Raw genomic sequence first — 13,794 nt, 5'->3', positions numbered from 1 at the left:
GCTACAACCTGCACCCCAAGCACAGTTGTGATATGGTGTAAAAAAAAAAAGTGTATTGACTCATCAAAATGGTAGATAAGCCTACATGATTATAAACTTGCTCTGTGATTATGTGAACCTGTAGAGTTATGTATAAGGACATGTGTGTGACATGGTTTTGTTTGTGAGTCTGTTTTGTTCTCTTTCCTTCTAGACTTATTTGTTAATTTTTCTTCATGTACTGGAGTCCACCTCCATATCATAAAAAACATGTGCCTTGTATTCTTGTATGCCCGAAAACTAAAATATGTATGCCATGTACTGAGCCTTTCAAACCAATAAAAACTTGAATTAGTCTTTTATCATTATTTCTCTCCTAAGTGCTTGAAGGTCACAGGTTTTTTGTCTTTCAGCACCATGCTGCTCCACCATCCCCTCCAATCCACATCCATAAAGGAGCACATGGTTCCATAAACTCACCTGTAATTTATTCTTAGTTAGGCCACAGCCCAGTGCTTTACTGTAGGCTGGAAACCTCTAGAAATTCAGTTTGATGCCTGCTGGCTAATTTCTATATTATTTACATTTATTTATGGTAATGATTTGCAGCTCATCTCAATCTAAACTGTAAAATCACCATACCATTCTCAAGTTCCTGTGTGGCTCTGTCATGTTTGTGATGTTATTTTATGGTACAAAATAATCCAGATTTAGTGTGTAGTAGCTACACTACCACCAAACTGGCAAAATCATGCTAGTGTCACAAGTCTCCATTTGAGCACCAGCAGGACCTGGCACACTTTTTTGCAGTGATGGTTACCATTTTGGGCAGATTAAGGGTAGCCTAATTTGATTCCAGATTTAGGTATTTAGTTGAAGATTTAGGGAGATTTACGTAGCCTATCTGTCTTAAGTTATATCCATGGTGAGAGAATTGAACATTGCAGCAAAGAATCTCTTGTATCTTGTCACGTTTAACCATTTCTTTCATACCAGTTTAGCTTATTCTGGTTTTGGGCCTCTCTTTGTCTCTTTAATTTTCCATTTTGAGAGCTGAAGTTTAGAGAACTGGTACTGGAGGCATTTTGAAGGCTGAATCTATGTTCCAAGTAAACATTAATGAATTAAAGTTAATGGATTTAAGTAATAGTTTGTGAGAATTTAATTCATGGCACGGAGCTGTGGCCATTCTACATTTATTCATAATGTTTTCAAAAATACCCGTACACTCATCATTTCAAATTCAGTTGTCCCTATGTTTCGGGGACATATGATAGGACCACTGATGATTAGCTGAATAAGGGACTGTTCTTTACTTATCAGAGGAGGGGATGGCTGGAGTGTGACTTCATTTTTTTATTTTTTGTTTTTATTCTGACCCTCCCCAAAGTTATAAATATTTTTCCTTGAGCCTCCAGGACAAGCAAATGCAAGCAAATGAGGTTAAATGAGTGGTGCATATTTAGTTGATGACAGACTGTTTGTTTCCTTGAGGTATTCTGTTTAAACATGTGCTATCTAAAGATGCATGATATGGAACTGTTTTCAGCCCATAGCAATTACAGATAAGTGGTTGTTTCTCATGGCAGATACTGGTAAAATAAGCTATAATTTTAATTTTTTTTTGTATTTTCTGATTAATTCATCAGTACTGATATATATTTTGCATCCCTTGTTCTATCGAAATATGCTTGTTACCTTAAAGTGTTCTGCCTCAATATGTTGAGGTGGGTTCTTATGTGAAAAAAATATTTGCTTTAATTAACTTTTTATATTGATCTTTTAATTAACTGACAAGAAGCAAGTATTGTGTGGACAATTCTGGACAGCCCGTCACTTGGTTGGTACCCTTATAAGTACATTATAGTACTCTTTTAACGGATACGTTGCTATACTATAGTTTAAAGGTGCTTATATGTCTAGCAAGGTACATAATTGTACTTTAATTGGTACAGTTTGGTAAGGTACAAAAATGGACCAGTATTAAAGGGTACACAATTGTCTTTCAAAACAGTACCCCCCAGTGACAAGCATTTGTACCCTTTTAGGTACACGCTGGTACTTCCATTTTTGAGTGTGTGTAGAATGAGCAATTTTGATGAAAAATTGCTATTTTTTTATTTTGTGAAGGAAGTATTTGTTGCATGTGATGTCTCCAAGGACCGTTGCAAATTTGAAAACCCAATGATAATTTCTGTTTTTACATCTTCTGACCAGAAAATTTGGTGTAATTATGTAATTATGGCATTTAAAAAAAAATACATGCAGAGGTTTGAAATGTATGTTTTCTTTACAAAATCTGCAGTAAAGCAAATACAGTGTACAACCATTTAAATGTCTATACCCCTCCCCTAAACCAAACTAAAACATAAGTCAATTCCCAGTGCTTATAAAAATGTTTGACATGGCTCCCCCTTTTTGCACCGCCCCTCCACCCTCATAAGTAATGAACAGTCCCTAAATAAATTACTGTTTAAATCAGTGTTGTTTCATTTTGTGTAGTATTGGAAAGACTGACTTATATAACCAGAGGAAGGGCAGGAGAAGTTGAAAAAATGTGGAAATCTTTATTGGAATTTATTAGACATCAGGGTAAACAACCACTATGAAATAGCTGTGTGTAGAGTGTATTTATGTTTTTATTGTCTTTCATATTGTCCTTCTTTAGTCTGATATGTTTTTGTTATTAATTTATTTCTCTATCTTTAAATGTGTGAGGCATTGTGGATATTTGCTTTGTTGTCTCTGTGTGTGAAATATGTGGAAAAACCTAATAAAAACAGTTTATTCACATAACAATTCACAGATCTTCAATAAACCACTGACTAATAATACTTAGAGTCCACCCTATGGTCCAGTCCCGACGGCGCCGTGCACGTGCACACCTCTTTTGCGTGACCTCGCCGCACGCGCTCCCCATCAGAGTGAACGCGCACGGCAGCGCGTTGCCGCCTCCCTGCTTGTGGTAGCCCATGGTACGGACATGGCTGCTCTCAGCAAAATACCACACAACTGCTACGAAATCGGTCACACCTGGGACCCGTCGTGTGTGCAGTCTGCTGCGGACGTAGCCAGGGGTGCTCTGGAGGTCTCCTTCAAAATATACGCCCCTCTTTACCTGGTAAGTTTCGCTGCTTGACCTACAGTATGTGCACTTGTAGACTCTGAAGCTAAAGTTAGCTAGCTAAACCAAGTAGGGCTAACTAGTTCTGAGAAAACGACGAGAAGATTAACTTGAGCTGACCCGTCGCGAGCTCACACTCGGGGACTAAGTTCAAGTTTATGTGAAGGCACACTCTGTGAAGCAGGTAAGAATCATTGAACGCACCACGGTGCCCTTTGAAAACCCATCATAACACATTCACGAGTAACCGGCTCATAAACAGAAACGTGAGTCAAGTAGGACCCATCTGATAAGTTAATGCAGGCAGATTCCAGAGTAAACTCGTTTGGCTAGTTTCCGGTGCATTGTGCACATTCTTCACTGTTCAGACCATTATCAGCTTCACCGGGAAGTTTAATACAAATGCAGAACCATTGTTAAGTTACCTCAACTCAATGCAATGATTTGGCAACCAAATGTGAACATCTGAAACAGTGACAGCCACTTGACTGTGTGTGTTTCAGATAGCAGCTGTTCTAAGGAGAAGAAAGAAGGATTACTATATTAAAAGGCTTCTCCCAGAGATCCTGTGGTCTACCTCTTTCCTCACTGCCAATGGAGGTCTCTACATTGTTTTCTTCTGCGTCCTCAGGTCAGTAGGTCCAGCAAATATCACACATGTACTTTTCAGTTACACAACTCACCTTAACTTGAGATGCAAGGGTTTCTAAAGCTAAACTGATGCAATCTTAAATAGTTTAGTCAATATTGTCTCAGGGTCTGTTTTTCCCCTGTTTTCAGAGTTGCTGAAATGTGCCCTATGGAGTTTTCTTGTAAAGATGAGATAAGATTAGCCTTTATTGATCCCCAGAGGGAACATTCAGGTTTTGCTGCAGCACAAAACAAACATGTTTACTGAGTCAGAAAATGACTTAATCGCTGTTTTGGCTAACCCTGTACGCAGTTCTGTCAGATTTTCTTCCAGACTGTGGAACCATTGGCCAACGTGTCTGTATGTTAGACATTGAACATTGTGGAAGGCTTTGTAGTTTGTGTATCTTGTGTGTTATTGTTCTTTCTTATTTTTACTCTGCTGTTTTTTTTTTACTGTGGTTTTTTTTATTGTGATATGGGTCCCCCTGGGACTGAAATAAAGAATGAATTGAATTGACTTAAACAAAAGCTATATTTACCGGCTGTGACAATGTCGCAACAGCTGGCATTGTTTTCACCTTGTAAGTGTGTGTGTGTGTGTGTGTGTGTGTGTGTGTGTGGCATCATGGCCAAACACATTCCTGTAGACACCAGCCACAGTGAGAATTACCACAGAAGTGGCTTAGAGTGTTATGCCTGGTGTTTATATGTCTGTCTGTCTATATTTCGACAGATTTTGTCGACATATTAGCCTCACAATCATGTAAGATGCCTTCACAAAACTTGTGGTTATTCTTGATCTCCACAGGGTACGTTAAAGCTCAAAGTGCTGCACATACACGGCTCAAAAAATTAAGGGAATACTTGAATCTCATATCAGATCTTGATGAACGCATTATTCTAGTTGAAAATCTTTACTTACTTTAATTCAAAATTACACTGAAAATCAAAGGAAAAATGAAATCACAGGCTGGTTCAACTTGCATGAACTTAATCACGGCAACTCATAGTGTGACTCAGTAGTGTGTATGGCCCCGGCATGCCTGTACGCACTCCCAACAATGGCTGGGCATGCTCCTGATGAATCAGCGGATGGTGTCCTGGGGGATCTCCTCCCAGACTTGGATCAGAGCATCAGTGAGCTTCTGGACAGTGTGTGGCTGTGCTTGGCAGCATCAGATGCACCAATACATAAGGTCCCATAGGTGCTCTCTTGGATTTAGGTCAGGGGGAAGGAGAGGGCCAGTCATTGGCATCAATGCCTTCATCATCCAGGAACTGCCTACACACTCTGGCCACATGAGGCCGAACATTGTCCTGCACCAGGAGGAACCCGGGTCTGACAGTCACTCTGAGGATTTCATCCCAGTACCTAACAGCAGTCGGGGTACCGTTGGCAATGACATAGAGGTCTGTGCGACCCTCCAAGGATATGCCTCCCCAGACCATCACTGACCCACACCAAACTGGTAATGCCTGATGATGTTACAGGCAGCATAACGTTCGCTACACCGTCTCCAGACTCTTTCATGTCTGTTACATGTGCTCAGTGTGAACCTGGTCCCATCTGTGAAGAGAATGGGGCGCCTGTGGCGGACCTGCCTATTCTGGTGTTCTCTGGCCAATGCCAATCGAGCTAAACGGTGCTGGGCTGTGAGCACAGGTCCCTCTCGAAGACACCGGGCCCTCGTGACAGTTTGGTCAGAAACATGCACACCAGTATCCTGCTGGAGGTCATTTTGTAGGGCTCTGGCAGTGCTCCTCCTGCTCCGCCTTGCACAAAGGAGCAGATACTGGTCCTGCTTCTGGGTTGATGGCCTACTCTTGAGACTGTGCTGGGAGACATAGCAAACCTTCTTATGACTGCAGGTATGGATGTGCCATCCTGGAGGAGCTGGACTACCTGTGCAACCCGATTGGGCTGCAGGTTTCCTTCTCATGCTACTAGCAGGGACACTAGCAGAACACAAAACTAGAGTCAGGAAGGATAAGGAGACAGCAACTGTCTGTGGCCACCACATATAAAACCATTTCCTTTTGGGGTGTTGTCTTAATGTTGCCTCTCCATTACACCTGTTGTCACCTTCATTTGCACCAAAGGAGGAGAATCTGATTCACAATCACTTGTGCTTCCTAAATGGACAGATTGATATCTCTGACGTTTAACTGACTTGGTTTTATACTGTGACGATTAAGTGTTCCCTTAGTTTTTTTGAGCAGTGTATTTCAGACTTACTACACACCGACCAAAGCCGTACAAGTATTTTTAACATGCCATTTAGATCATATTTCTCCTTTTCAATCAAAAAAAGGAAAAGAAAGATCTGACCAAAACATGGAAAACCGGCGCTGACAGTGTGATTGAGTTCACACTTCAGTTGAAAAAAAGAAAATAAATAATGCTGAATATATTACTTATTTCAGGAAACTTCTTGGAGGGTTCTACTCCTGGTCTGCCGGGTTTTGGGCAGCACTGCCGGCATCCTATATTGCCATCCTCCTGGAGCGTAAGAGCAGGTGAGACTCCGGCCTGTTTTTCACCAAACTTTTCTTTTGTTTCATCTCAAATCTTTTAATGTTTTAAACTGTAACATGTTTGCCACCACTGCACAAAAAGGGCACTTACTTCATGGGAAGTTGTTGTATACATCTCAAATATCAGGTTTGGCCTTGTGAATACTGATTCTGTGATTACTAAGAATCAATATGTCTCCCTTCTTCCCCCCATCAGGAGAGGGCTGCTGACAATATACATGACAAATCTTGTAAGAGCTCCTCCATTCATTCAAACATTGTTGCACGGAAAGTGATATATCTGCTCTTTCTTGCCACATGATGTATAAGTGACAGTGTAATCTTGTTGTCAGGCCACTGAGACTTTGTTCCGCATGGCAGTGACACGAGGCATCATCAAACCCATCAAACATGGCGAGGTAAGATAAAAGGAAGGTTTGAGGAGATGACAGTGAAGGCAGCTAAATAATGGGGCTTGCTCAGAGCATTTAAATAACACGTTGACAGCTGTTTCCAGTATTTCCTTGACAACAAAGAGCAAAGGATATTATAGGATTGTTGGTTTTGATGGTGTGTTGTCAGTTTTCTTTCACATATCGCCAATCTCAAATGAGTTTTGCCGTTTCAAGGTAAGAAGGCAGATAAATGCGTAAGTGGTAGCACACGACAGGAAGTACTCAGATGATTTTAAATAAACTTTATAGTAGTTTGTGTCCCTTGAAGATTACATGTATATCATCATATCTGTAGGCAGCTTGCACCGATATTATAGCTTCACCATCACCTTAATTTGTAATACATGGTTTGATTATATGTTCAAAATGGCTCCGGAGTCTCGTAGCTAGATGCTCATGTTCCACCTGTTGTCCTAATGCCTTCCTTCTGTCTCTGTTTCCCATTAGGTGCTTTTGTTCTGCATAACTGCATCACTCTACATGTTCTTCTTCAGGTCAGATTCTCACAGTAAAATGTAAAACATTGGTCAATAGATCAAGAGCGAATGTTAGAGTTTGAGTTAAAGTTTGTGTTTTATGCTGCAGGAGTCAAGATGGTCTCAAAGGCTTTGCATTTTCAGCATTAAAGTAAGCTGCCCCTGTTCCCACTGATGCCGTGATTTAGATTAACTGATAGTGTTTTGGTAAAGCTGGTTAAGAGGTGGTGTGCGTTTTCTGTCACAGGTTCATCATCGGAAAAGAAGAGATCCCAACTCACTCTCTTGTGGCAGAGCACATCTACACAAGGCACCCTGAGAGGACAGCTGCTATAGAGACGGAGGACCCGCAGGCGTCAGCAGAAAGGCCCAGCTCCAGGAGGAAAACTCTGGTAGCCTACACCAGGGAACTGCTAGAATCAATGTAAGAGAACACACACATTTACACTGATGCCAAGGTTTATACAGAGTGCCCAGAATTAACTTGTTTTTTGTTTACTTTAAATAATCTAGATGCAAGAAGGGTCCAAGACACAGATGTTGTAAACATTACCAAGACAACTGCATTTCCTACTGTGTGAAAGTACGACTTTTTTATGATGATGGATTTATAATACTCAAATTATATATTATTAAGTACTAAAAATGCAGTATTAACTCTTTTTTCTTTTATTTTATGGTTTAGGGTTTTGTCAGGATGTTCAGTGTTGGCTACCTGATACAGTGTTGTCTTAAAGTGCCTTCAGCGTTCAGGCACATGTTTACCAAACCCTCACGACTCGCCTCGCTCTTCTACAACAAGGAGAACTTCCAGTTAGGGGCCTTTCTAGGATCTTTCGTCAGTATCTACAAGGTACATTTTTTCCACTGACATCTCCTTTTTTTATTTTTTCCTGCTTTACTATTTTTGTTTTCTTTCCTTCAGTCCCTCCAGGATTTCACAGGCTGTTTTGGGGTTTGTTGCAGCCTGAAATACCTGATTTCACTGCATCTCTTCTAAAACAATTGTGATGCATGTTGGGATCATTTTAGACATTTTTTTGCAGTGGAATTGTGGGAACAAATAAAAATTGCAAAAATAGTTGTGATGCTGTCTTGGACCTGGAGCCTATTATTATGAGCGTTCAGTGTTTCCCACAAAATTAGAATCTGTTAATGATTGTGATCGGCGATGGTCAGCTGTTACAGCCGTTTGATGCGGCACAGAAGGGCTGTTTCCAGGAGCCACTCTCCTCCTGGTCTCTCTGCCTGGTAGACACACGAGCTGGCACAGCAGCGGCTAACGTCTGACACTGTGCTGTTAAACAGTCCCATCAATCTCACATCAGTGCCAAAAAGGCTGGACTCTGACGTTAAACCCATTAATAATCAATGTGTAACGTTAGCTGTATGATGCTAACAGTTATCCTCGTCACTGTGTGTGTGACTCTGTCCCCGGTGCAGCATTAGCCTCGTGATAAACAGAGGGAGAGGGGCAAGGAGGTGCAGAGTGAATCAATACACTGCACACAGCTCTACAATGAAATTAGATCTCACTCATTTTAAAAAGTCAAATTTGCCGTAAAGTTGCAGTGATTAGAAGAATTCACAGGGATTGGCTGGATTTGTGTTAATTGTTGTGATCACAACATCCTGGAGGGACTGTTCCTTGCCTCTTTCCTTTCTTGTAATTTGGCAAAAAAATTGTACAAACCATTGTGCCAAAGTTTTAGAATATATAAGCTGTACAACATATATTTCTGTCTCCCACCTCCTTAAAGACTCATCCATTTGTAATCACTGATTTCTTTAATTTTCCCCCCACATATTTCATATTATTTTCACTCACATTTTCAATCTTTTTTTCCATCTCAGTATCTCCTGTCTGGTCATGTTAGTATTGTTTAATTTTTTAAATGTGTTTTCCTCTCACTCAGGGAACAAGCTGCTTGCTGCGCTGGCTGCGTAACATTGATGACGAGCTCCATGCACTGATAGCAGGTGAGACAGAAATGTCTCTGTCAAACAAAATCCTTGTAGAGCAGTCCTTCTCAGGATTGTCTCAGCTGATGTTGCATCATGTCTCAGCTGATTTAATCTGTCTAACAATCATGTTTTGTATTTTTCCCCTGTCGTTCAAGGCTTCCTGGCTGGTATCTCGATGTTCTTCTACAAAAGCACGTCAATATCCATGTATCTCTTCTCGAAGCTGGTGGAGGTAAAAGAAGATCTCAGAAACAAGTGATGTTACTGTAATCACAGTAAAAAGAAAATTACATTGTCAAGAAATTATACACACCAACATTAATCTCTTATCCCAAGGATATTTGGATTTTCTTAGGTTACTAAGAAAATGTAAAAAGATTCTTACATGCTCTGTATGCACCTGGTTAGTGTAAATCTGTGTATATTCTTGCATAGCCAGACCTATCTAATGACTGTGCCAGTGCTGGAGAAAGGTCTGGCTGAGCCCATCAGATTTCCACACTGAGGGGAAAAAACACTCTGAATTATTTGTGTTTCTTTAAACCAATCTTAAACCTCTTGGGCAGCACTAAGCCACAGTGTTCTTGCAAAAAAAGGTGGGAGGGAACTTGTTTTTGTTGGAACATTTGCACGTGGAGAGGTGATCCTATTGACCAGTGAACGGACTGCAGTGTTAACAGCTCCACCTTTGTAGCACCAGATCTGTGTGCTAGGTACTTCAACAGAAGGTTGACCAAAAAAGGGGACGGTACAGAACAGTTCCATTGGTACCATCCACAACTTTTCACAGTGGAATTGGGTAAAAAAAGTGTACTGAACTGCACCGTACCGCTCAGTGGAAACAGGGCTTAAATCTGGCTAGGTGAGACTACTTTAACGTAGCAGCAGGTCGTAATAAACATTACTCATCTAGCATTGTGGCTGCTTTTATTCACACTAGAGTAGTAGTAGTTCCTAAATTAGCATATAGCCAGAACAACTATTACAGAAAATATCTTTATCTGAAACTTCTTTTTATTGGACAGTTTATCATTAACAGCACATGTGATATTCTCTGTCTTCAGACCATGTACTTCAAGGGCATTGAGGCCGGTCAGTTCCCTTACTTTCCTCATGCAGACACGGTCATATACGCCATCTCCACCGCTATCTGTTTCCAAGCTGTAAGTATCCCGTAAACACTGGTTTTATACTCACATAAATGCTGAGTGAGGAGTTAATGGATGACTCATTACTGTTGCACAGGCTGTGATGGAAGTGCAGAACCTCAGGCCTTCATACTGGAAGTTCCTGTTGCGTTTAACAAAGGGCAGGTATGAATGAATTGTGTGGACTCTGTCAGCTGTCAAACGTTGTTTTATCAGTTAAATCCAACTCTGTATTTTTAGATTGTCTATAGCTGGACTGTTTCTGTCCATGTTAATGTCACCTGTTAATGAAAGTTGTTTTTGTCATAATGGTACTGAGATTATTTTCTGTCTCTTCTATAGGTTTGCCCTGATGAACCGACAGTTGCTAGATGTGTTCGGGACTCAGGCCTCCAGGGACTTTAAAGGCTTCGTGCCCAAACTGGACCCTCGTTTCACCACGGTGCTCCCACCGGGAGCAGACATCCAACTAGGCTGACTTGGGAGCAGGCTGTAGGAGGGGCTTTTAGGGTTACCTCAACGTGAACAGTTTGGCTGTTCTGAGTAATTTAAGGATTTTTTTAAAAAAGGTGTTATAACAGCTCAGAAGTGGTGGTGTTGTGTAATGAGACGGGATATGCTTTGGAGGATTTAAAAGCCTGTGATCTGTCCAAAGCAGGGCATCATGAGTGTTAAGCGTGGTGCTGCACAAAAGCACATTTACTGGCTGGGATTGTATGAATACAGGTAACCAGTGAAATAAATGAAGTGTACTAATACAAGTATTTCAAAGTCCTAATGAAACCCTAATAGCACTTGCTAAACTCACATAATAAGAAAGCCATCTAAATGATTGAATCATTTTGTCAAGTTGTTCATTTACATTGTACAGGTTTACATTAACCTGCTCTGCAAGATATGGATGGTGATAGATAACCTTACGGGGTCAGCACTTAAATCACAAAGAAAGCCTAAAATTGGATAATTGGAAAATTAAAATGATTTCGCTTTGGCTGCAACAACATTCCTTTTATCCTTTGATCATAAAATTTCTTCATTTTCCAAGTTACCTGTAGGTTTGTACTGACTGAACTCAGTTTGGTTATTTCACAAGAGTGTGAAACTAAAACAGACTCAGTGATTCTTGATTTTGACTGTGATTGAAGAGGAGAAAGAACTTGTGATCATTACTGAATGTGTACTTCTCTAGTGGGTGGAACTGATAATATATATTTAATTATGTAGCCTTATTAATGAGAGATGTATTTAGATTGTGGTCTATGATGTAAAACAGAGAGGTGGAAAGTCACCACTTTTAACTAGTTAATTGAAATTATTATTTATTTTTTTTGTCATGTCGTCATTGCGTTTTAAATGCAATTGAGGTTTTCTTTTTCTCCAGATCTCAGACTAGAGTGCTGTAAAATTTGACAATAATAATTGCAATGGATAATGTGGTAAAGGGAGCAACTTGATTATTGGAGCGGGACACATATTAAGCAGGGGGTCTTCCCTAGGAAAATTACAGCATCATACACTTTTATTTCCTGCATTCTGGTGAATTTGTATGCACCAATCTGTGCCTTTTCTGCATCAATTTAAACAAACAAAAAAATATCAGGCGCCACATTACCTTTCACAGTATACTGGAATATAATGCAGTGAGGCTCTCAGGCAGTCTGTGTTGCATTCAAATATTTATTCTGCTGTAAATCAACTGTTCTTATTTACAGTTATCCCGGCTGAGTCAACACACGTAGGCAGGATTTACGCTTGTGCGTCTAACTGTCTAAATGTGTATGTGCCACCTAAACACATCATTCATTCGAATTGATTCTTAAACCCCTGGACCTTAATTGCTCATGTGTTTCGGCAGGATATCTGCTCATATTCAAAACTTTCTGCACCATAAAAATTGAAGTGTTCTCTCATATTTTGAGATAAAGTGAGAAAAAAATCATTATATTATGAGAATAAAGTCATAATTCCCCAGTCGTCAAAGTTTGGCACGAGCTCACCATCAGATACTTGGTGTCTCTTCCACCTCTTGCTTGCAGTTAAATACACGGGCCCTTTAGTTGATACAGAAATTGTTTAAATGTCATACATGTATATTTTAAGTATAGCCTTTAATTTACATGTATTTACCTGAGCCAAGACTTTATAATGTGATGAGTTGGACTGCAAGGGAGCCTAAATTTGCAGATCCATGTAATTCAGAATCCGGTTTAATAACCAGTTGTAAATTATTCAAAGTTTTAAACCACAAGATCATATGTCTACACAAATTTCAAAAAGTCATCACCACAGTCAGCCTGCTCCTTCATTTTCATTTCATTCTCTGGAGGTGTTTGGGTTCAAAACCACTCATCTGCATGACTGAATATTTTATTCACTAATAAAGGCCAAACCCGATTCAATTTTAATATTTGGTTGTTTCACATGAGCTCATAAAATATAAAAAAAAAATGGTGCTGGCTGTTTGCATTTTAATTAATACTCACTGTCAGTTCCAAGGTGAACCCCATTGCTTAAAACCCACATTGATTGAAACATTGTTTACTGAGGAATTTGGTGTTGCATCGAAATGTTTGCCTGAAGGCCAGAAGTCTGTGAATAGAAAGCACACAGCTCCATCTGCTTGAGTTTTTGTTCGATGCTGAGAGATGAGGATATCTGCCAAAAAGATGTTTGGAATTTTAAATACTTTATGTTCTCTGGGAAGTCTGCATTGCATCTTTCACAAAGTGATAAACAGTCCCAGTGGTTGTGCAGTTAATGGAATAATGGGAACAGTGGGTACTTCTGTGGCTCATGGAGGATTTCTGTGCTCATCACTAAATACACTATTGCATCGCAGAGCATTCATCATGACTTCATTCCAGATGTGAAATAATTACACATAATTATACTGTAAAATTGTTACATCTTTTTGTGTACACCTCATATTTCTGGTAGTTATTTCAAGCTGCCATTTTGTTTACTTCAAATATGCATTCAGTTTTTCAACTCAACCCAGCTTTGGACACACCTGACCTCCATAACACAAGCCATGATTTAAATGAAAATAGTGCATGGTTGATGTTCAGACTAAAGTAGAGGTGGTATATTTACTAAACATATGACGAAGAACTATAATGCAATTCTGCAGATGTTTTTGATTTATGTAAAAATGTGTATATTAAAATCATTTTTGGATATCATGTGCAAGGCTTGTTTGTTTTCTGTGCTGAGTTTCATCTTGTGTAATTTTGATGTTGAGGAAAATAATTTGATGAAGATCAAAGACTTGGTTCAAATTCTTGGTGTCATAGATTCAACAAGGTGCTGGAAACATTCCTCAGAGACTTTGGTCCATATTGACATGATAGCATCACACAGTTGGCGCAGTTTTTTGGGCTGCACATCCCTGATGCGAATCTCCTGTTCCACCACATCCCAAAAGTGCCCTATTGGATTGAGATCTGGTGACTGTGGAGGCCATTGGAGTACAGTGAACTCATTGTCATGTTCAAGAAACC

The 13,794-nt window shown here is 40.0% G+C and overlaps 1 protein-coding gene across 1 annotated transcript; it reads left to right on the top strand.

The window, feature by feature from the left end:
• The first annotated feature begins 2,909 nt into the window (after nucleotides 1–2,909).
• Nucleotides 2,910–13,476, top strand: tmem135 (transmembrane protein 135). Its single transcript, XM_050040432.1, has 15 exons — nucleotides 2,910–3,100; nucleotides 3,607–3,734; nucleotides 6,161–6,253; nucleotides 6,468–6,501; nucleotides 6,604–6,669; nucleotides 7,153–7,199; nucleotides 7,291–7,332; nucleotides 7,429–7,605; nucleotides 7,695–7,764; nucleotides 7,867–8,034; nucleotides 9,098–9,161; nucleotides 9,302–9,378; nucleotides 10,211–10,309; nucleotides 10,392–10,459; nucleotides 10,637–13,476. Exons 1-15 carry the CDS (start codon nucleotides 2,963–2,965, stop codon nucleotides 10,770–10,772), a joined length of 1,407 nt encoding a protein of 468 aa, XP_049896389.1. The 5' UTR covers nucleotides 2,910–2,962; the 3' UTR covers nucleotides 10,773–13,476.
• The last annotated feature ends 318 nt before the right edge of the window (nucleotides 13,477–13,794 follow it).

This window comes from Epinephelus moara, chromosome 3 (genome assembly GCF_006386435.1).
Source record: "Epinephelus moara isolate mb chromosome 3, YSFRI_EMoa_1.0, whole genome shotgun sequence".
In the NCBI taxonomy this organism is placed as follows: Eukaryota; Metazoa; Chordata; class Actinopteri; order Perciformes; family Serranidae; genus Epinephelus; species Epinephelus moara.
The sequence above is the reverse complement of the archived record's forward strand: the minus strand, read 5'-3'. Positions and strand labels throughout refer to the sequence as shown.